This window comes from Prinia subflava, chromosome 13 (assembly GCF_021018805.1).
Source record: "Prinia subflava isolate CZ2003 ecotype Zambia chromosome 13, Cam_Psub_1.2, whole genome shotgun sequence".
In the NCBI taxonomy this organism is placed as follows: Eukaryota; Metazoa; Chordata; class Aves; order Passeriformes; family Cisticolidae; genus Prinia; species Prinia subflava.
This window is the reverse complement of record NC_086259.1, coordinates 20,102,909-20,124,412: the sequence shown is the minus strand read 5'-3', so window position 1 is coordinate 20,124,412 and position 21,504 is coordinate 20,102,909. Positions and strand designations below refer to the sequence as shown.

General features: G+C 65.1%; 4 protein-coding genes across 5 annotated transcripts in view; 2 read left to right on the top strand and 2 right to left on the bottom strand.

The window, feature by feature from the left end:
* The window catches only part of ANKRD11 (ankyrin repeat domain containing 11), a 129,643-nt gene extending 126,172 nt beyond the window's left edge, over positions 1-3,471 (top strand). For both annotated transcript variants that reach the window (XM_063410772.1, XM_063410773.1), the window contains exons 10-13: positions 415-513; positions 602-745; positions 1,789-1,881; positions 2,231-3,471. In XM_063410772.1, the coding sequence (XP_063266842.1) occupies positions 415-513; positions 602-745; positions 1,789-1,881; positions 2,231-2,416 (522 nt within the window). In that variant the 3' untranslated portion in view covers positions 2,417-3,471. The remainder of the gene's footprint in view (positions 1-414; positions 514-601; positions 746-1,788; positions 1,882-2,230) is intronic.
* Positions 3,472-5,571: 2,100 nt separating this feature from the next.
* Positions 5,572-8,865, top strand: SLC22A31 (solute carrier family 22 member 31). The gene is made up of 9 exons (XM_063410774.1): positions 5,572-5,925; positions 6,441-6,544; positions 6,620-6,774; positions 6,925-7,093; positions 7,381-7,502; positions 7,604-7,712; positions 7,791-8,005; positions 8,107-8,218; positions 8,305-8,865. Exons 1-9 carry the CDS (start codon positions 5,587-5,589, stop codon positions 8,651-8,653), a joined length of 1,674 nt encoding a protein of 557 aa, XP_063266844.1. The 5' UTR covers positions 5,572-5,586; the 3' UTR covers positions 8,654-8,865.
* Positions 8,866-9,005: 140 nt separating this feature from the next.
* On the bottom strand, positions 9,006-14,674 carry CDH15 (cadherin 15). Its single transcript, XM_063411086.1, has 14 exons — positions 14,624-14,674; positions 12,813-12,956; positions 12,523-12,678; positions 12,299-12,443; positions 12,058-12,218; positions 11,745-11,873; positions 11,440-11,625; positions 11,118-11,371; positions 10,889-11,031; positions 10,573-10,809; positions 10,268-10,507; positions 9,764-9,900; positions 9,517-9,672; positions 9,006-9,443 (listed from the first exon to the last, which is right to left on the bottom strand). Exons 1-14 carry the CDS (start codon positions 14,672-14,674, stop codon positions 9,246-9,248), a joined length of 2,337 nt encoding a protein of 778 aa, XP_063267156.1. The 3' UTR covers positions 9,006-9,245.
* A 4,154-nt stretch (positions 14,675-18,828) lies between these two features.
* Positions 18,829-21,504, bottom strand: part of ACSF3 (acyl-CoA synthetase family member 3) — a 51,607-nt gene continuing 48,931 nt past the window's right edge. Inside the window, 3 exon segments of the mRNA XM_063410485.1 lie at positions 18,829-19,337; positions 20,768-20,879; positions 21,369-21,503. Of these exon segments, the coding sequence (XP_063266555.1) occupies positions 19,220-19,337; positions 20,768-20,879; positions 21,369-21,503 (365 nt within the window). The 3' untranslated portion in view covers positions 18,829-19,219.

The following is a 21,504-nucleotide window of genomic DNA, read 5'->3' as shown; positions in this document are numbered from 1 at the left end:
TTAACTCCTGCCATCATTTTCCCAAGCTGCTCCTTGACTTGGCACTGGGATCAGCATTTCACTGCTGTGCTGCAGGAGCAGCCTCGCTAATAAAAATGCATCAATAAACTTGGTGCTGCAGGTGGTAAATCTGGGGTCCAGGCTGCAGGAGAAGGCTCGGTGTGACCAGGCTCCGTTCCTTGCTGCACACCCTGCCCTGCAGCACGAGGGCGGGCCAGGCTCTGGTTGTTCTTGCCAAGTCCTCACCCTCACTGAGTCTGAGCACTGGCAGGACCTTGTCCTTGGCAGAGCTTCTCCATGGGCACCCCATGGGCTGCCCCTGCTCCCTCTGTGGCCAGCACAGGTTTTGGGGAGCAGGCAGCCCCCGGGCTGTGCCCCACAGAGGTGCTGCTCTCACCCCTGGTGTGCCCGCAGATCGCGCCGCCGCCGTCGCTCGCGGAGCCGCTCAAGGAGCTCTTCAAGCAGCAGGAGGCCGTGCGGGGGAAGCTGCGGCTGCAGCACAGCATAGAGCGGGTAAGGGACACTCCACGGGGAGCAGGGCCCCAGCCTGCCCTGCTGGAGAGGCTCGGGCTGCCACACTCACTGCTCTGCCCTTCCCCAGGAGAAGCTGATCGTCTCCTGCGAGCAGGAGATCCTGAGGGTGCACTGCCGGGCAGCGAGGACCATTGCCAACCAGGCCGTGCCCTTCAGTGCCTGCACCATGCTGCTGGACTCCGAGGTGTACAACATGCCTCTGGAAAATCAGGTCAGTGCTTGGCTCAGAGCTGAGGAGGTGTCCCAGGGGTTCTACAAGACCCTGAGGGAGATGGGCTTTTCTGGAGGGATGGAGGGAAGGATGAAGGCAGGAGTTACTCATGCTCTCTCAGGTCACCCACCACGGCACACAGGTGCAGGATGTCACCTGCCCCAGAGGGCAGGGACAGATGGGATATTGGGAAGGAATGGTTTCCTGTGAGAGTGGGCAGGCCCTGGCACAGGGTGCCTGGAGAAGCTGTGGCTGCTCCATCCCTGGAAGTGCCCAAGACCAGGTTGGATGCTTTTTGGAGCAGCCTGGGATAGTGGAAGGTGTCCCATGGCAGGGGATGGAATGGGATGAGCTTTAAGGTCCCTTCCAATCCAAACTATTCTATAATTTAGAACATCGTTTGCCTAATCTGCCTCAGTTCCCACATGTGTGCTGGGGAAGGAAACAAATCCAGGAATGTGGGACACAGGGAGTTCATGTCTGGTAGAAGCAGAGATGGCTCAGCTTTATCAGTGAGTCTTGGGACCCTCCATCCTTCTTGGTCAGCATCATCTGCACACTGGAAGGGTTTCCTTTACTGCCCTCTGGGCTGTCTCTTCCTGTGGAAGGAAGGGAAGAGAAACATTACACCGCTGCATTGCAGGAGGGATCCTGGGCAGGGACAGGATCCTGGGATTTATTAGTGAGCTGTGTATTGATCCAGGAGCTCTGATTTATCCGTTGGCATTTCCCAGCCCAGTGTCTGTGCTGCTGCTATCCTGGCATGGAGTCAGAGGTGCAGGTGCTGTGGTGGGCTGGCGTGAATTCCCTGCAAAGCAGGGAGAAACAGGGAGTATGTGCCCGTGGGTGCATCCCCACGTGAGGCTGCATCCCTGGAGAGGGCTGCAGGAGCAGCAGCAGCAGTGATGTCCATCCTCCCTCCCTGCAGGCACTGCAGTTCCAAGTGTGCGCCCAGGAGGGGCTTGAGTATGGCCTGTGAGACCTGGAACTGCTTCAAGTACAAAACTAATCCTGTGTCCCTCCCTTTGCTGTCCTGTCCTTAGGGAGATGAAAACAAATCAGTCAGAGACCGATTCAACGCACGACAGTTCATTTCCTGGCTGCAGGACGTGGATGACAAGTACGACCGGATGAAGGTGAGAGCTGGGGGAGCCCCGTGCTCCAGGCAGAGGCATTCCAGGAGGGTTCTGCCTGTGGCTGGAGCCTGGGAGCTGCCTTAGGGGTTTCCAGCACAGAGTGGGTGTCCAGAGATTGTCAGGGCAGTGTTGCATGGAAGTGGATGCTCTGGAGTGCTGACCAGCCTTTCAAACCCAAACTTTGGGGGTTGCCTCAGCTCCTGCTGGAGCTGGGCTCAGCAGATATTCCAAATCCCATTCTCTGTGTGGCATCCCTTGCTGCATTTAACACTGTGCCCACAGTGGCTGCGTGTCCCCTGCCTCTGCCTGCCCCTCAGCCCTCACGTCCCACTGTTGTTTCCCAATGCAGACGTGCCTGCTCATGCGACAGCAACACGAGGCGGCTGCCCTGAACGCGGTGCAGAGGATGGAATGGCAGCTGAAGGTGCAGGAGCTGGACCCCGCGGGGCACAAATCCCTGTGCGTGAACGAGGTGCCCTCGTTCTATGTGCCAATGGTCGACGTGAACGATGACTTTGTGCTCTTGCCGGCATGACAGTTCCAGCCCAGGAGACAGCACTGAACACTGGCAAGGACGGGAGCGCTCCGAGGTCGGGCGGTCGAGCTCACATTCACCCTTAACCGCTTGCTGATGAATCCCTGGTCAGAGGAGGAGGAAGCAGCTATCGGCAGAAAACAAAACAATAAGAGAAAATAATTGCACTTTCTTCACGACGTGTCCCTCGCTTCCGGACTGGCGCGGCTCCGCGGGGCAGCGGGCCGGGCGCAGCTCCTTCCCGCCGGCGCCCGCGGCGGGGAGGCTCCGGGCAGCGCGGGCAGCGGGCGCTCAGCGGCCCCGGGACTGGCCGAGGCGCGGAGGGAGGAGGCCAAGGACACCGTGTGTGTGTTGCAGAAGCTGCTGAGCGGGGCCAGCAACCACGTGAACCATGTACTTGTGAACACCGTGATTTCCAGCTCTCTGTTTTCCACCGGGCGCGGATCTCCTCTGGGAGAAGCTGCAGTAGGAAACCATGGGGGGAGGGAGGGGGTGTTTGAGTTTCTCGTTCCATCATGGGTATGTCTAAAACAAACAAACAAACAAAAAAATACTACAAAAAAAAATCACAAAAAAAAGAAAAACCAATTAGAAACAAAAGGACAGTGTCCGAGTTGGGCAGCGGCGGCTCCGGAGCGGGGACGGCTCCGGGATGTGCCGGGGGCCCCGCAGCAGCCGCTGCCACCGCTGGGGACGGGCAGAGGAGCCGCCGGGGCGGCACCGCCGGGAAGACGGCGACGCAGAGAAAGGACTTTGCCAACTGTGTTTTTAATGGAGTAAAATCCACGTGGTTTATATATTTTTTTCCTTTAATCTTGGGCATTTCGTTTCTCTTTCTGAGAACATAACTTGAAAACACTACAGAGCCAATACTCATATAAAGAAAAATTGTATCCCATAAATGCTGTACAGTTTTTATATACATTAACAATGTACTTTTGCTGCCTTCTAGATAATTTATTTTGCAACACATTACTGCACAGTTGTAAATAACTTATGTACTGTAACATCACTTTCAGTTATGTGTAAAAAAATAAATAAATTAATTAAAATTATCTTTGTATTTATAGTTCACCCTGGGCAGCAGTTTCCCTGTCAAGGAAAAAGTTGCCCAGATCAGCTGCCCGTGGCAGGGGATGGAACAAGATGAGCTTTAAGGTCCTTTCCAACCCGAAGTATTCTGTGATTTTAAACATCATTCTCTCTTTTCCATGCCTCTTTGTGTTCAGTGGGATTGGGACCCTCCAGGGGTGGGTCATGAGGAGAGGGGACCCCCTGTGCTGGTGAATTCACTGCCCCAGAGTGACTGAGCAGGAGATGCTGTTTTGGGGTTGCAGAGTCTGGACAGGGATGGGTGCGTCAAGGCAAACTCAGTCCTTGCTCACCAGCTCAGGGATGCAGCTGGAGGCAGATCCCAGTTCCTTTCCAGGACCTCTCTGCCTTCCTTCCTCCTGCTGCTCAGCCTTTCCTGGTGGCTGCAGCTCCTGCCAACCCCAGGCAGGAGTGAGAGGTGACCCACGGCCCCCTGTGCCAGCTCTGGGTTCTCCAGCTTCCTCTGTTGGGTTTTCCCGGTGCTCGTGCTGGCCAAGTATCTCAGCTGCTGCTTTGGAAAGCAAAGATGTTCCAAATGCCATTTGTTCCTCTGCTGGCATATCCTGGCGGGGGGACCAGAGCCTGGATTCAGCCCCCAGCTCCCCCCTCACTGCCGCCAGCTTTGCAGCCACTTGAGGAATTTTCCACAGTCAGGGCAGGGGGATCCTGGAGCTTTTCACTGCAAAGCATCTCAGCAGCTTCGGAAGAGCCAGGGGATCTCACTGTCCTCTGCCCAACCCTCAGCCCCTGCCTTGGCACCGCTGGCACCAGAGCTCACACAGCCACAGCAGGACGGGCGGTGCCATGTCCCAGCTGCAGCCAGAGGGATTTTCCCCCATCCTTGTCCTGGGCTGTGGGATAGGCGTGGTGAGGCACTGGAGCGAATGCTGGGACCGGGGGCTGCTCCTGTGTCAAGTCCTTCAAGAAAGCCACAGGTAACACTTGTTCTTTGATTAGTTTCCATCCCTGGCCTTTATTTTGTTAAACAGCCATAAATTTGTCTGTGTAGTCACAGAGAGGCCTTTTGTGAGCACGTAAAACTGGAAAGTCCCATAGGTTCATCTGACCACGGTGCTGGTGACCTTGGCAGTCTCCAGGGTCAGTTTTCCTCTTGGTGCTGTAACTCCCAGACGTGTGTGGGGGTGTGGATCCCTCAGAGGGAGGCAAAAAATGCAGTGGGATTTTTTTTTAGTGTGATTTTTCAATGTGAGTTTGCAGGTGTGATTTTCAATGTGGTTTTGCAGATGGAGTTTTTCCACCATTGCAGGTCTGGAGCACCGCGTGATGCTGCTGCCCCCAGAAATCACGTTTGTGAGTAAATTTTAAAAGGAAGAGGGAAATAAAGCCTGTTTGCAGTTTGGCTGCTCTGTTGGCTCTTCCCATGGGCTCACGTGGTGCTGGGTGCCAACAGGTTCCCTTCCTAGAGGGGGTGTCACAGGTTCCACTGCCCCCTTTGAGGTTTGGGGGACCTGGGTGCATTTGTGAGGGTTCACAGATGGGTCCTGGAACCCCCGGCTGCACCCAGGACCCCCAACACCAGCTGGGCTGGGGGGTCCCCAGTCCTGAGAGGGGTCTGGAGCATTCTGGAGAGGGGGGCTGAACTGGGGAGGGGGCAGTGAACCGGGGCTGGGGGAGGGCAAACGGGCAGAGCTGGGGTGAATGGGGCTTGGAGAACAAAACTGGGGGGCTTGGGGGGGCAAACCAGGCTGGGGGTGCAGCGGGCTGTGGGAACTGGGTCTGGTGTTGGTGGGAGTGAACCGGGCTGGGGACCAGAACCGGGGCTGGGGTCTGTGAACCGGGCTGGGGAGACAAACCGGGCTTGAGGGGCGATCAGACCTGGACTGAGCCTCGTGTTGGGGAGAGCGAACCGGGGCAGGGGAATCCGAACCGGGGCTGGGGGTCCGAACCGGGCTGGGGGTCCGGACCGGGGCTGGGGGTCAGATCCGGAGGGAGCCGTCGGGGCGGCGCCGCGGGGCGGGTCCGGCCGGTGCCGCCCCACCTGCCCTTGCCGAGCCCGAGCGGTGGCGGTGCGGTGGCGGTGGCGGCGGTGGCGGTCGCGGGTGGCGGTGGCCGCGGCGATGGCGCTCGGGGGGTCGCGGCCGCGGGGCCGGCGGGCGGCGGGGGGGTGGGTGCCGTGCGCGGCGCTGGCGCTGGGGTGGGCGCTGGGGTGGGCGCTGGGCGCGGAGCCCCCGCACCGCTGCCGCCCCGACACCGCGCTGCTGCCGCCGCCGCTCCGCCGCCTCGGGGGCCCCGCGCTGCTCCGCGCCGCCGTCCCGCGGCTCCGCGGCGGCTGGAGCCCCTGCCAGCTGTACCGGTACCCCCCCGGAGACCCCCGCCCCAACGGCACCGGGCCCTGCACCCGCGGCTGGCACTACGCGCTGCCCGCCGCCGGCCTCCGCGCCAACCTCGTCACACAGGTGGGGCACGGGGGTGGCACTGAGGGGCGGCCCAGGCTTGGGGACAGTGGGGGACCCCCGGACCTGGGGCAGCCTGCGGTGCTGGAGGGGGCTGAGGGGTCCCGTGGGTAAAGGACGGGTTAAAGGAGGGGCCTGGGGAAGCTGTGGGGGTGGGTACCTGCGAGGAGTAGGGGGGGGAACAAACTGGGGGGTCACAGACATCGGGGCAAGCTGGGGAATCCAGTGAGGATCCCACGGGAAAGCCCTGGAGGTGCAGGGGGGAGCAAGGGGAACGACCCCATGGAAGGGGTTTGGGGCTGGCTGGGGGAGCCCTGGGGAAGGGCACTGAGGGGCTGTAGGGTGTCCAGGGCTCTTGGAATCACCAGTACTGTCCCCTCACATCTGTCCCCACATCTCTGTTTGTGGGTAGGGGCTGTCCTAAAGCCCTCCAGCCCCATCCATCCCAGCCCTGTGAGCAGTGTCAGGGGGTCTGCTGAGCCCCCCATGCCCACACCCCCACGCTGTGTCCCCTGCAGTGGGACCTGGTGTGTGCCTCACGCTGGAAGGTGCCCCTGGAGCAGACCACGCACCTGCTGGGCTGGACACTGGGCAGTGTCATTGCTGGCCTGGCCTGTGACAGGTAAAGGGGGTCGTCAGTACCCCCCGTGGGCAGGGGGCACCATGCCCAGCCCCTCTCAGAGCCCGTCCCTGGCAGGTTCGGCCGCCGTCCCACCTTCCTGCTGTCCCTGGCGCTGGCCGTGCCCGTGGGCCTTGGTGTGGCCCTGGCTGTGAACTTCCTCATGGTCCTGGTGGCACGGCTGCTCTTTGGGGCCGCGCTGGCAGGAGCCTTCCTCGCCCTCTACGTGGCACGTGAGTGTGGTGGGGGCATCCAGAGGGGTGTGGGGACTGAGGGTGCTGTGGGAGGCTCCAGGCTGGGGATGCTCCAGGGGGCAGGATGCTCTGGAACACAGGATGCTCTGTGTCCTTGGCACCCACCGTGGCCCCCTCACCCCCTGCCAGGGCTGGAGCTGTGTGACCCCCCACACCGGCTGGGGGTGACAATGGTGGCCGGGTTCTTCTGGATCGCCGGGGAGCTGCTGCTGCCCGGGCTGGCCCTGCTCTGCCGGGATTGGCGGGTGCTGCAGGGCGCTGTCACCATGATCCTGGCCCTGCTGGCTGCCTGCTGGTGGTAAGGACTGACTCCCTGGGCAGGGGGCTGTGTGGGGCTGGGCTGTGCCCCGGGGCTGGTGCCAAGCTGTTCCCAGCCTGGCACACCCTGCCCAGGGCCACAGAGGGGATCAAAAGCCAGCCGGGGCTCTCCAGAGGGGTGGGAACCCCCCACCCTGGGTAAATGTTTGCTCAGGTTTGAAGCTGAGGGTTTCTGGGCAGCGTTGCTTTGAAGCCAGGGGGGAAGGTCACAGCTGGAGGGTGGCCAGGCCCATGGGGAGCCCTGTGACCTGACACTTTGTTGCCCAGGTGCCCGGCACTGCTGCTGGAATCACCGCGCTGGCTGCTGGCCACGCTGCAGCGGGACAGGGCCAGGAAGACCCTGCAGGCGCTGGCCGAAGACAACTGCCCCCAGGACAGCCTCCTGGCGGGTGCGTGGGGACACCCCGGGGCGATCAGCCCCGTCCCAAGCCGTGGCTGTGGGGGTTGTGTAACAGGGCCGGCTCTATCCCTCCTTCCCTTCTCCCGGCAGAGCTGGAGGCCCTGTCCGAGGGGCCCCCGCGGCCCCGGTACCACTCTGTCTGCGAGATCTGCAGCACCAGGGTCATCTGGAAGAACGGCGTCATCCTCGGCTTCGCGGCGTGAGCGGCGGGGCTGTCGGCAGGGTGGTCGTGGGGCGGGGGTCCCGTTCACGGCCCCCTGACCCCGCTGTCCCTTAGGTTCATCGGCTCCGGCATCCGCCACTGCTTCACCCGCAATCTGCTCCCCCACCTGCCCCACTTCTTCTCCTCCCACCTGGTGCTGGTGGGCGCCGAGGCGGCCGCCTGCCTCTTCGTGTGCCTGACTGCCGAGCGCTTCGGGCGCCGCGCCATCCTCCTGCTCTGCACCGTCCTCACCGGCATCTCCTCCCTCCTGCTGCTGGCCCTCACCCAGTGTAAGACCCCGCGGGACCCCGGGATGCAGCCCCCAGGCGGGGGGAGAGGGGGTTTCTGCAGAGATGCTGGATGTTCCCCCTGATGTGCTTCCCCCTCCCAGACCTGCTGGAGCTCATCGTCCTGACCCTGTCCGTGGTGGGCACGGCCGCCTCGCACGCCGTCACCGTGCTCAGCATCTTCTTTGCCAGCGAGGTTCTCCCCACCGTGATCAGGTAAGGGGGAGCTGCCCCCCGCCTCTGGAGCTGCCCCGGAGCGGGGGGCACCGGGCAGGGCCCCTCTGAGCGTGTTCCTCCCGCAGGGGCGCCGGCCTGGGCCTGGTGGTGGGGGCCAATTTCGTGGGCAAAGCCGCGGCGCCCATCACCGCCATCCCCAACAGCCGCGGCTTCTTCCTGCACCACGTCGTGTTCGCCTCGTTCGCCATCCTGGCCGTGCTCAGCATCATGTTACTGCCCGAGAGCCGCGGCCGCAGCCTGCCCCAGTCCCTGCAGGACGGCGAGAGCCAGCGCCGCCCGCCGCTGTTCCGCCGGTCCCCCCGCGAGGACCACCTGCCCCTGCTGGCCCCCCACGCCATCCCCCACGACTATTCCTGCCTGGCCGCCTCCACCAAGAGGATGCTGCGCTCCCCGGACCCCCCCCGCGAGATGTAGCCGTGCCCCTGGGGGGCTGAGCAGGGCGCTGGGACCCCCGGCCGGGGATGTTGTGGGAGCAGCAGGACATGGGCGGCGCCTGGGCTGGGGGAGCAGCGCCCAGCCCGCGGTGGGGCCGGATCCTGCCCCAGGAGCAGCGGTGCTGGGAGCCCTGGGGCGGGGGTGAAGCCCCGGCGGTGCTGCCGGCTCCCAATAAAAGTGCCTTGTTTCTACGGGTCGCTGGTGCGGGGGGTCACACACCCCCGCCACCAACCCCCGCTCTTTATTATGGGGCTGACCAGGGGTCTCCTCGCCCCCTCCCCCGCTGTGTGGGGCTCACCGGGGCGTCCCCTCCAGGTTCGCTGAGCTGGGCTCTGTAGGGTGTGTGAGTGTGCACCCCCGCACGGAGGAGTCTCGTTGCACACGCGTGTGCAAAGCCGCTCCAGCCGGGCATCCCAGGCGGGTCCGTACATGGAGCCGCTGCCTCTGGGGGTCTCCTCTGCGTGTACCTGTGTGTGTGTGTGTGTGTGTGTGTGTTTGTGTGAGCTGCCCGTGCCCCGGCCCTGCCCTAGCCCCTCCCTGGCAGTGGCTGTCCCCTCCTGCCCCTTCCCCGCTAGTGCCCGTAGAGGTCGGCCAGGCGGCGGAAGCGGGGCCCCCACTCGCTCAGGTAGTCGTAGTCCTGGTCCTCGTCCGTCAGGCTGGACACGATGGAGCTCAGCGGGCTGGCCACCGAGCCCGAGCCCTCGTAGTCGTAGATGAGCGCCGTGTCATAGGGGGGCACGCTGGGGTCACTGTCGGCCGCCTCCAGCCCCTGCAGGGACAGGGGTCGCGGTCAGCCCGGCGGCGATGGGCACTGAGGGCAACGGGGCCGGGCCCGGACCCACCTCGTTGATGAAGTCCTCGATGTCGGAGGGGCTGCTGGGCAGCTTGCGGGGGGCCATGGGGGTCCCGGAGCTGAGCGGGGCGTCCCTGCGCAGGGGGGGCTTGGCCCGGGGGCAGAAGAGCTCGGGGTGCCGGAGCTGGTTGATGTCGTAGGCGTCCTGCGGGACCGGGAGGGGTTTAGAGGTGCAGGGCGGAGCTGCGGACCCCGGGACCCCCTGCCACCGGTAAGGCCCCCGTGGTAAGACCCACCTGGTCCTCCTCGCCCCCGCCCTGCTCGTCGTAGTTGAGGATGTTGTCGCGCAGGTCGTCCCGGGAGCGCTGCAGGAGCCCCTTGCGCAGAGCCCGGCGGCGCCCGCGCACCCGCGCAGCGCCCAGCGCCGCCAGCACTGCGGGGACACGGGACACGCGTGTGGGCACGGGGGGCACGGGGACACGGGGACACGGGGACACGGGACACGCGTGTGGGCACGGGGGGCACTGGGAGATGGCAGGGTGGGATACCGGGCTGGGAGGAGGGATAGGGGTGGGATTAGGGTGGGATGGGCGATGAGGGAAATGGTTACGGGGGTCTTGGTTGCGGTCAGAAGGGGTCGCTGAGGGTCACGGGTAGGGTTGGGTGGGAGGGTGGGGTGGTGGGTGGGGGTCAAGGTGCCAGAATGTGCTGGAGGGGTTCGGGAGGGGTGGCCAGGACCAGCACGGGGCTGGGTGCCGGGGGATGGAGGAGCAGGGAAGGATGGTGGGGGTCCCACTCACCGAGGAGGAGGATGGTGCTGCCCAGGATGATCATGAGCGCCCCGAGGGTGATGCCGGCCCCGGCGGTGGCCGCGGCCAGGGCCCCGTCCAGGCAGGTGCCGTCCCGGCCGCAGTGACACACCGAGACGTTCAGCAGCTGCTGCTGCTCCCGCGGGGGGGTCCCCGAGTCCCGGAGCAGCAGCGGGAGCGAGTAGGGCCCCTCGGGCAGCTCCGCCAGCACGGCCAGCACGGCGTGGGTCACTGCGGGGGGGCAGGGGGTGAGCGGGACCCTCTATGAGCATCCCCCCTCCCCGGCTGAGCCTCACCATTAAAGCGGGCGATGCTCCAGTTGCGGGCGAGCTGGGGGTGCTGCGGGCTGAGCTGGAAGTGGAAGGGGGCTCCATGGGGGGGCCGGTCATCGTCGGTGGCCCCCAGGAGCAGCGTCCCACCGCGCCCCGGCCGCCCGCAGAGCACCCCGGCCGGCGGCTGCAGCTGCGGAGCGTGGTCGTTCACCTCCAGGATCTCGATGGAGAGGGTGCCGGTGGCCGAGAGCGGGGGCTCGGCTGGGGACAGAGCACAGGGGTCAGCGGGGGCAGCGGGGCAGCGGGAGCGAGGGGCCGGCGGGGGCTGCTGCTCACTCACCATCATCGCGGGCCAGGACCAGAGCGATGTACCAGCCGCCCTGCAGGAAGGCGGACGGGTGCAGCAGCTCCCGCTTGGTGCGGACGGTGCCGGCGTGAGGGTCCAGCTGCAGCCAGTCCGCGGGGTCGTAGAGCAACGCGTAGCTGTGGGCGAGGGGGTGCGTGAGGCATCCCCCCAACCCAACCCCTCCCGCGGGTGCCGGGGGCGGTGGGAGGGGAGCGGGACTCACGAGAGGGTCTGGATCTGGTGCGTGTCGGGGTCGCTGGCGGTGTAGGTGGCGATGGGGGTGCCCGGGGGTGTCCCCTCCAGGACGCTGATCCGCCGCGGGTTCTCGCGGAACACGGGCGCCTCATTGACGTCCCGCACCCGCACCCGCACCGTGGCCAGCGCCCGGGGGCTGGCGGGGGCCGAGGGCTCCAGCGGCCGCTCGTTCTGCACCGACACCGTCAGCTCGAAGCGGTCCCGCACCTCGTGGTCCAGCGGCTGCGGGAGGGGCCAGGGTCAGCCGGGCCATGAGACCCTCCGGTGTCCCCCGGCTGCCCCGAGCCCACCTTGACCACCGAGAGCACGCCGTCGTTGGTGTGGGGGTCGGTCCGGATGGCGAAAACGCCCTCGGGGTCGCCCTCCAGGATGGTGAATTTGGCCAACCAGCTGGGCGAGCCCGCCAGGTCCTTGTCGTGCACGAAAACCTTGCCCACGTCCACACCGGCTGCCTGCTCCTCCACCTCCATGGAGAACTGGGGGAGAGCCGTGTGGGGCTGGGCTCTGCCCCTTTGGGATGCTGCAGTCCCCTGGGGGGGGGGCAGCTCCCGCCCCCCTGACCCCGGCCCGGCCCCAGATCCCACCCAGCCGCTACCTCCTCCTTGGTGAACTCGGGAGGGTTGTCGTTGATGTCCTCCAGGTAGATGACGGCCATGGCCGTGGTGGTCAGCCCGTCCCCGGACATGTCGGCCGCCTGCACCGTCAGGTTGTACACCCCCATGGTCTGTGGGGAATGAGGGGTGAGCCCCTCCAGCCCCCAGGGAGCACAGAGACCCCCAGCTGCTCCCACCCTCCCTGTCCCCTGTCCCTGCTCAGGGGCAGTGCTGTGGTTCCACCATGTGGGGTGTCTGTGACCACCCCGAGTCCCGGTGCCCCCCAGTCCCATCCAGGTGACCCCAGCCCGCTACCTCACGGTCGAGGCCGGGCCGTGCGGTGCAGATCTCCCCGGTGGTGGCATTGATGCTGAACATTCCGGCAGCTCCCTGCTCCAGGATGGAATAGCGCAGCGCCGCGTTATCCGTGTCGGGGTCATCGGCGTCGGTGGCATCCACCGTCATCACGCAGGTCCCTGTGACCACAGCAGCGCCCGTGGGTGCCGGCACAGCCCCGGCCCGGGCCCCCCAGCCCAGCCCCCCCGGCTGCACCCACCTGGCTCAGCCCCCTCCACCACACGGCCGGTGAAGACGTCCTGCCGGAAGAGCGGCCGGTTGTCGTTCTGGTCCACCACGATGATCTCCAGGTCCGTGGGGTCCTCCAGGGTGACACCGCCCAGGTCCAGTGCAAAGGCTTTCAGCTGCGGGCGCAGAGCGGGGGGCTCGGGGTCTGGCTGGGGACCCCAGGGAGGGGCTGTGGGCACCCAGGAACACCCTTACCCGGTAGCGGTCGTTCTCCTCCCGGTCCAGCATGGCGTTGAGGAAAACCTTCCCGCTGAACTTGTCGATGGAGAAGATGCCCAGGGGCTCCTCATCCACCCCCGGCCCTTTGATGCTGTAGATCACCCCTCCGGGCTGCTGCTTGTCTGACTTGATCTGCTCCAGGAAAATCAGGGCTGGGGGTCCCAGGCTGGGGGTCTGTCCCCCTCTGGGGGTGCCCCTGTGTAATTCCCCTGCCAAGATGTCCCCGCTCTGCGAGCTGGAGAAGAGGGTGAGGGGCTCTTGCCTACCTGCACCAGGAGGTGGGGGATGCGCTTGTGGTTCTCTGAGACGCTGATGGGGGGGATCACCCAGGCCCTCTTCACCCGCCGAGGAGCCTCGTGCTGCCGCCAGGCCTGGGGGGCTGCAGGGCCTGGCTGGGCTGGGCTGGCACCCTGGGGGGACACGGTGCTGCCAGTGACCCCAAAACTCCGGAGGGGGGTGGAATGCCAGGGCAGCTGCACCAGGGCTGTCTGTGCACAGTGGGGTACACGGTGCTGGAGTGCTCAGTGCTGGGTCCCCTGACGGGGTTGGGTCTGGGGGATGCAGAGGCCACCCAGCTTCTCCAGGAGCTTTGTGTCAGTGTCCCCTGCCACCCTGGTGTGATGGTGATGGGTATCCTGCTGGGCTCACCAGGAAGGGGTGCCCCACAAATGATCCTGGTGGTGCCCTGGGCATGGGCTGTGCCCCACAGGATCCCTGGCAGGGGTACCTTGGGCAGGCAGCACCTACTGTGACTCCCCCACACGTCACTGTCACCACAGGGATGTGGCAGCGAGGGTGGGGGTCAGGGATCAGTTTGGGCTGTCAGTGTGACCATGGGGGTCAGGGCTGTGGTGCTGGGGGAGGCAGAGGGAGTTGGGGACCTGGGGAGGAGCTGAGGGCCGTGTGGGTGAGATTCAGGATGGAAACAAGGGGAACAGGAATTCTGGTGGGCTGCAGTGGGGTCAGGGAGCTGCGGGGGCAAGGAAGGATTTCGGGGCTGTGCGGGACCAAGGTCAGGGATTTGGGGTGATTGTGGGGGGGTCTGGAGCCATGGGGAGTGTGGGAGCTGGGAGCTGGGGGTGGGGAGGGGACAGGGAGCTGTGCAGGCAGCTGCTGACCCCTCAGCTCCCTGCCACCCTCGTCCTGGGCCTGGGGACAGGCGCTGTCCCCTCCCCAAGGAGGGGCACATCTGGGCAGTGCCAGCCTTGCAGCCACATCTGTGCCCAGCTGTGCCTGCACCGCTGGCAGCTGGGGAGCTCTGGAGCCCCAGGGGCTGCGTGTGAGCCCCGATGGGGGACGGGAAATGGGGCAGTGGGGCTGGCTGTGCCGAGGGTCCCTGGGGATGGCGCTGTGGGGAGGGGGGGCTGTGTACCAGCCCCCCGGGATGGGCAGGACAAGGGGCTGGTTCCGAGGCTCGGGGACTGCGCTGTGGCCTCCAGGTCTTTCTGTGCGCCCTCCTCCAGCAGGAGAAACCCCCCGCCCGTCCCTGGGGGCAGCTGGAGCTGGGGGGGATGGGGAGGTGAGGGAGGGGCGCTGGGGGCTCTGTTCCTGTGGGGCTGCCCTGCAAATCCCCCCTCTCCTTCCCCTGCTCTGAAGCAGCCGAGCACAGGGGCCGGGCCAGAACCCCAAGGGCCCCGGGTGGCTCAGGCCTGAGACCAGGATGGGCGGCTCTGGGGAGCCGTGAGTGCGCAGGGGGGTGTGGGGAGGTCTGGGACCCCAGCTGGAGTGGAAGAAAGAGGAGCAGGGTGTCTTTAAGCGCCGAACCCTCCCCCAGATCCCATCTCAGCCCATCCTGGTCACAGGCGCAGGCAAAGTGCCGGAGCCGCAGGCCCCCCCCTGCCACCGCCATCTGTGGGGTGGGAAATGCCTCAAGAGGGGCTCCGAGCCCCCATCACCCCCAGCCCCATCCCCGCTGCCCCCAGGGAAGAGCCTCCACCAGGTTTGGGGTCCGGCCGAGCCCTGGCTCTGCGTGAAGGCTCCCCATCCCAGCCAGCCCTCCTGGGGCACGGAGCTGGGGGTCCCCATCCCACCCCGTCCTTCCCGGTCCCCGCCGCCCCGGCGTCCCCGCAGCCCTTACCCGAGCGCAGAGAGGGGCGAGCAGGCAGGCGAGGAGGAGCGGGGGGCCCATGGCGGAGCGGGGCACAGCCCGGCCGCCGGCCCCGAGCTAAAATAGCGGCGGGACTGGCTGAGTGACAGCACATGTGCTGCGGGCACCCGACCCCCCCGCGGGCAGCTGGCCCCGCCGCCCCCGGCCCGCAGCCCGCACCCCCTGCCCTGCCCGGCCGGCGGGGCCCGACGGGGGAGATGTGGGGGGCGTGGAGGGATGCAGGGGGGCTCGGGGGGGCCCCGCTGGCCGGGCCGGGGGCCGGGGCCGGGATGCGCAGCCCCGGGCAGGGCGGGCGGAACGCGGCAGCTGCTGCCGGCCGCGCTCCGGGGATGCCGCGACGGGGCGGGCGGGAGGGGGAGACCCGAGCCCGCTGCCCCCCCGGCTGCTCCGGCGCCGGGACAGGGACCGGCATCGGCACAGGGACCGGCACCGGCACAGGGACAGGGACAGGGACAGGGACCGGCAGCGGGACAAGGACTGGCATCGGCACCGGAACAGGCACCGGGACAGGGACATGAAGAGGGGCAGGCACAGGGACAGGTACCGGCGCCGGCACCGAGACAGGGAAAGGTTCCGACACCGACAGGGGGACAGGGGCCTGGACCTGGACCTGGACCTGGACCTGGACCTGGACCTGGACCTGGACCTGGACCTGGACCTGGTCCGGGACAGAGAGAGGGACCGGGACCAGGACCGGGACCGGGACAGGGAGCGGGACAGGGAGCGGGACCGGGACCGGTTCTTCCTGCCCCGCTCGGCCGCGCCTCCCGTCGGGACGAGCCCGCCCGTCTATTCCCGGCCGTGCCCGGTGCCGGTGCCGTCTGTGTTGGCATCGGGGCCGGTACCACTGCGGAGTCAGGAGAGGGACCGGCAGCATCCCGCGGTCTCCTGGTCCCGGCGGGTTCCCACAGGGCAGAGGGGGCCGGGGCTGCGCCGGGAGTCCCGACAAGGCTCTCGACCCCGCTGTGTGTCTCGGCGCTGTTCCCCGACCCGCCGGTCCCGGTGCTTGCTCCGGCCCCCGCGGCCAGTCCCAGCGCTGCCCTCGACCCCCCTGCTGGTCCCGGTGTTTCCCCCGACCCCGCTGCAGGTCCCGGTGTTTTCCCCGACCCCCGGTGCCTGTCCCGGCGCCGTCGCCTTGCCGTGGCACCAGGTGGCAGCATCGTCCCGGCCACCGGCCCCGGCGGTCCTCGCAGCCCGGGGTGTCGCACCGGGGAGCGTCCGCCGCCCCCGCCCGCCGGCGCGGGTCCCGGGGCTCCCGGTGCAGCGGGGACGGAGAGCCGCGAACCCCCGGGCTCAGGGGTCGAGGGGTTCTTGCCCTCCCGGGAAACCGAGTCCTGGGCCTGGCAGGGAAGTGTACAATGAGTCGGTGACACTGATGGCATCACCTCGACCGTGCTCGGCCGCCGTGGGGACCCCGCCCAGCACTGTCCCTTCCTGGGAATGCCGTCGGTGCCCTCCCGGTGCGGGTCAGCAGCACGGGGATGGGGAAAGAGCTACAGGAGGAGGGATGCAGGATGCGTCCTGTCCATACGCAGGAGCTGAGCGGTGGTGGCAGGGCTGTCGGTGTCCCCAAGGACGTGTCATGAGTGGGTGAGCGTTGGGCACGGTGACCCGCGGCGTGGCTGGGCCGTGGCGCTGGCAGCGGCGCTCACTTGCCCGTCTGTCTGTCCGCTCCGGTCCGTCCGCCCCGCTGCCCCGTCACCCCGCATCAGCGTCGCGGCGGGGCCGCCCCGGCGGCGCTGGCCGGGGGTGCTGGCGCTGCCCCTGCCCTGACGCGCCGTGGCAGCGGGGCGGCCGAGCAGATGTTCCCTGCCACCGGCACCGCGTGTGACACCGCAGACGTGACAGGTTCTGACAAGGCGCCAGCCCCGCTCGTGGGGACGGGGCCGCCGGTGGCACGGCCACGGCTGCAGCACGACAAGGACCCCCGGCCCCCTGCTGCCCCTGCACTGACACCCCCTGCCCCTGCAAACCGGGGCTCCCACTGCGGTGCAGGGATTTGGGGTGCCACAAATGCTGGGTCCAAGCAGCACCAGCCCAGGACTAACAACTTCCCCTGCTGCTCTGGGTGCTGGGTCACCCCATTTTGGAGGGTTCCCCTTCCCAGCTGACACCCCCTGACCCGCCCAGCAGTGCAAGTGTCACAGCTGCAGGGACCATTGTCCCCACCGTGTGTGTTGGGACCAGTCACGTCTCCAGTGAGGGGTGCAGCCAGACCTGTCACCACCCCAGTGTGGCACCAGCCATGTCCCTCCCTCGTGGTGCAGTGGGGCCAGCTGTGACCCCAGTGCAGGGACTGGGCTGTCGGGGCAGTGCCCGGGAGGGCAGAGGGAGCAGCTGGGAGTGCAGAGGTGCCACACGCCAGCGCAGCCCCATAAAGCCAGCGGAGCTTGGATTTTATATGGCAATAAAAGATAATGTCAGCTATAAAGTGCTAGAGCAGGTCCTGGCGTGCCGAGCTGGGGGGGCACAGAGGGTGGGCAGCCCCCAGCTTCCTGGGGACACCCCAGCAGGGCAATGCCTCCTCGGGGTGAGCGGGTCCCCAGCTGCCCCAGGGTTGGGGACACCCCCAGTGCTGTCGCGGGCTGGTCAATGCATTAAAGCTGCTGCTTTGGGTTGTTGTTGTTGTTGTTTTAATGGTTTTACTGGGTGATGCTGGGCCGGGCCTGGCGGGCTCTAATGAAGGAGATTGATGGCTTAATCGCCTGCAGCCATTACGGGGTAATTGAATGGTTGTGTACATATGATCCCACCGTCAATGCCGATGTGGCTGGCGAGGGAGGCGCCTGGAGCTGGGGGGACACACAGAGCCCCCCACTGCACCCCGAGGGATGCAGCGTGGGGGGAGCAGAGCCCACGGCCAAGGGACCCCCACACACCCCTGTGGTCCAGGCTGTGTTGGTGTTCCTGGAGGTCTCCAGGTTCATCCAATGGCGCTCGCTCACCCCACCCCATCTCCATCCAGCTCAGCTCTCCACCAGGGCACTGTGACCAGGTGCTCTAATGAGGCTTTTAATTAACAGGTCCCACCTAAAGGGATGGACAGTGGTGTGGGAGTGGGTGTGGGAGCAGGAGGGTCCAGCACGGATGGCAGCCCCAAACTGGGGTCACCTCTGCCCACCCTCCCTGTGGGAATCCCCCAGGAGCAAACCTGGCAGAGGCCCAGGCAGGTCCCTGCGCCGAGGTGTGAGTCAAACTCCTCATTTTGTGTGTGACAACCAGGTGTTTTACAGTATTTGCTACCTGTGATCATCCATCAAAGCAATCGATAGCGTTCCTGCAGAGTTTTATTAATGATCTTGTCACCGGGCTGGTGCGGGGTGCCCGGGGTTGTCGAGAATGATAGATCATTAAGAGCTTTCGCTGCTATTTATTCTCCAGTGACCTTGTCTCTCTCCATTGTTGCTTGCTTAAGAGTTATGAATGCGAGACATGATAATTTGATATTGATCTATTTGGTAAGTTAAAAAATTTACTGCATCGTTGATGTTTTAACAAAGGATCCGCTCAGGCCCTCCCGCTGGAGGCTGCACACGTGTGTCCCTGTGCCTGGGATGTGGGACAGTGAGAGGTGGCTGGGGAGCTCTGGGTGTCCCTCGTGTCCCCATCACAATTCCTTTTGAGCCTGAAGTACCGAAATCCAGGAGATTCAGGCAGGCTGTTGGGATGTTGGGCATTGGGATGGACAGACCCCTGTGTGGGTGGAGTGGAGTAAGCCTGTCCCCATCCATGTCCCCTTCTCCTTTTTCCCAGCCCCACTCTCATCCCATCCCCTCCCTGCCTGCTCTGCCCAGCACCATGTGCTGGTCATGGTCCCCTCCACATCCAGGGAACATCTGCTCTACACGCCCTCACAGATTTCTGGGGCTCTAGTGACCCTAACAAAAGAATCCCTGTAATTACTTGTTCCTTGTGCCCTTCCTGGTGCTTCCAGAGCCCCATCAGCTGCTGGGAAAAGCTGGAGCTCCCCCTCAGCACTGGGCAGGATCAGACCAGAGGGCCCCATTTGCTGGGGGCTCACAAGACACGGGCACTGTTCCCTGCTGGGATTATCGACCCCTGGGGCTGGCAGCTCTTGTGTGGAGTCAGACAGCGACAAAATTCCATCTACAAAGGTGGGATTCATCAATGCTGCACTGGGGTCACTTGCTGGATGCACTGGATAATAGTCAGTATTTATATGTGATTTTGAATTTATTCTTTATTTCTGCTGGGAAATCATTCCCTGTGAGGGTGGGCAGGCCCTGGCACAGGTGCCCAGAGCAGCTGTGGCTGCCCCTGCATCCCTGGCAGTGTCCAAGGCCAGGTTGGAGAGGGTTTGGAGCACCCTGGGCTAGTGGAAGGTGTCCCTGCCATGGCAGGGGGTGGAATGGATGTGCTTTAAGGTCCCTTCCAACCCAAACCATTCCGAGATTCTGTGATTCCTGCAAAGGGCTCCCACACAAGGAAACCCTAACTGCAGCTCTGGCTCAGCTCAGCCAGGCAGGAAAAATCCTTTTATTGGACATTATTCAGGGACTAGGCTGCGGTGAGCCGTGGATCAAGGCCAAGCCCCCCAGGTGGGCACTAGGCTGGGTAAAAGCGCTTCAGGAGCTCCTTCTTGTTGACTTTGCCCATCTGGTTGCGCGGGATCTCCTCCACCACGATCAGCTCTGTGGGGATGCTGTAGGGAGCCATGATGTCCCTGCAACACCAAAGCGCAGCTGTTACAGCTGGGCAGAGCGGGCTGAGCCTTCCCGGGGGCACTCACAGCCCCAGGAGCCCCACCTGGGACCCCCGCCCACCCCCCGGGCCCATTTAAGCTCAGTCCTTGTGGAGGTGCGTGGGGGGATGTTCGCTCCCAGGGAGCGGCTCATCCCTGGGGACTCCTCGGCTGGCATCAGTGACCCCGCCGGGGACAGGGACAGCACCAGCGGTGAGAGGAACGCAGGAGCCCCCGCGCTGCAGGTGAGTCCCCGAGGGGCCCGCAGGTGAGTCCCCTCCCCGGGAGCGTTTCTGTGACTCGTCAGCGCTCGCAGCCCGAGCATCATCCCGTGGCCTTTGCGGAGCGCGCAGCGGGGCTCCCCTGCCTTCTGCTGCCCGTGTGTCACCAACCTGGGCCCGTGCCCGGCTCCGGCAGCGCCCTGGCACCGACTCTAAGGCGAGATGCCAAGGCTGCCGAGCCCGTCCAGCCCCGGCCGGCCTCCTCCCCCCGCCGCCACCAGCACCCGGCCATATGGAGCCGCTGACTCGGGATGGCGCCTGTCGCCGGGAAGCACCAGCGCAGGCGAAAGCCGCAAAATGAATCACTCTGAAGAGGGACATGTGTCTCCTGCCAGGGAGTGCGAGAACAGGGGCCAAGTGAGCCTAAGTGACATAAAAAATAAAGGGGAGAGACAGGGCGAGAGGGGGAGGCGGGCGCTGGGCAGGGAGCGCAGCCGGGCCCTCCGGGGCTCTGCGTTCAAGGGCACAGGAGCAATGTCCCTGTCACAGAGAGGGGACAGCGATGGGAAGAGACGTGCGGGGAGCACTCCTGGAGGGGGCAGGCAGGGGAGTGCAGGGGGGGGGCTGAGCAAAGCCCCTGCCTGGTCCCGGGGACCCCCAGAACTGCCTGGGGGATGCCCAATGCCACAGGTGGGGAATGAAGGGATCTCCTGGCTGTGTCACCGATGTCCCTGGCATGAGATTTGGGGACGAGCAGCCACCTAAAGCAGAGTGAGCATTTCTCAGAGGGTTGGGCTGGTTCAGACAGGAAAAGAGGAGACTTTTTGATAGGGCCTGCAGTGCTTGCACAAGGGGTAATGACTTCAAAGTGCCAGAGGGCAGGGATGGATGGATGTCAGGGAGAAGTCCTTCCCTGTGAGGCTGGGGAGGCCCTGGCACAGGTGCCCAGAGAAGCTGTGGCTGCCCTGGCAGTGTCCAAGGCCAGGCTGGAGGGGACCTGGAGCACCCTGGGCTAGGGGAAGGTGTCCCTGCCCATGGCAGGGGTGGCACTGGATGAGCCTTAAGATCCCTTCCCATGGAAACAGCTCCATGACTCTGTGATCCTGTGACCTGTCCCTGATGGGGACACTGCTGGCTTTGAGCCTGCTCTCCCTGTGCCCCTCCCTCCCCATTCCCCTGCTGGGGTCTTACCTGGCCCAGTCCTTGAGGTCCCTCACGGAGAGCATCTCTCCCCTGCGCAGCTGCACCACGGCGCTGACCCGCTGCCCCCACACCGCGTCCGGGGGCCCGATCACCGCCACGTCTGCGGGGACAGCAGGCACTGCTCAGGAACCCGGGCAGCTCCGGGGGCACAGGAGGGCACAGGAGGGGCTCAGGTGTGAGCAGGAAAATGGCACGGGGTGTCAGCCTAGGAAAACACCGTGGGCTTCTGTGCTGGCACAAGAACAGAGCTGTTCACCATGGAAAAGGCAGGAAGCTCCATGGTCTGAGAATTTGGAGTCGAGGAGGAGGAAGATGATGTATGGAGTGAGTGGAGCTGGGGGCACCACTTCTGACCCCTTGCACAAGGGCAGGGCAGATTTGATTACAGCCTCATTTCCAAAATCAGACAGGAGCTGCTGCTGACTCAGCTCTGCCCTGGGAGAGCAGGAACTGTGGGGTTTAAACATCCCCTGTGGGAGGGAGCTCCAGGCACCTTTGGAAGCCTCAGGCACCTGCTGAGCCAGGGCTGCCCCGGGAGCAGTGTCCCCAGGCTGTGTCCCCTCAGGGCAGGGCACAGGAGAGCACAGACCTGTGATGTGGGGGTGTGTGAGGAGGTGACGCTCCACCTCCAGCGCGCTGATTTTAAACCCTCCATTTTTGATGATGTCCACGGAGGTGCGGCCCTTGATCCAGTACACTCCATCCTTGTATGCTGCTGTGTCCCC

What these genes read in the sequence shown, in the direction of transcription:
- SLC22A31 (XM_063410774.1), top strand. Translation starts at nt 5,587, where the DNA reads ATGGCGCTCGGGGGGTCGCGGCCGCGGGGCCGGCGGGCGGCGGGGGGG. An exon ending in GCTGGCCTGGCCTGTGACAG is followed by an intron (nt 6,545 to 6,619) that starts GTAAAGGGGGTC and finishes CGTCCCTGGCAG; the next exon opens with GTTCGGCCGCCGTCCCACCT. An exon ending in GTTCTCCCCACCGTGATCAG is followed by an intron (nt 8,219 to 8,304) that starts GTAAGGGGGAGC and finishes TTCCTCCCGCAG; the next exon opens with GGGCGCCGGCCTGGGCCTGG.
- CDH15 (XM_063411086.1), bottom strand. Translation starts at nt 14,674, where the DNA reads ATGGGCCCCCCGCTCCTCCTCGCCTGCCTGCTCGCCCCTCTCTGCGCT. An exon ending in GGTGGAGGGGGCTGAGCCAG is followed by an intron (nt 12,219 to 12,298) that starts GTGGGTGCAGCC and finishes CTGTGGTCACAG; the next exon opens with GGACCTGCGTGATGACGGTG. An exon ending in GGTCCTGGCCCGCGATGATG is followed by an intron (nt 10,810 to 10,888) that starts GTGAGTGAGCAG and finishes CTCTGTCCCCAG; the next exon opens with CCGAGCCCCCGCTCTCGGCC.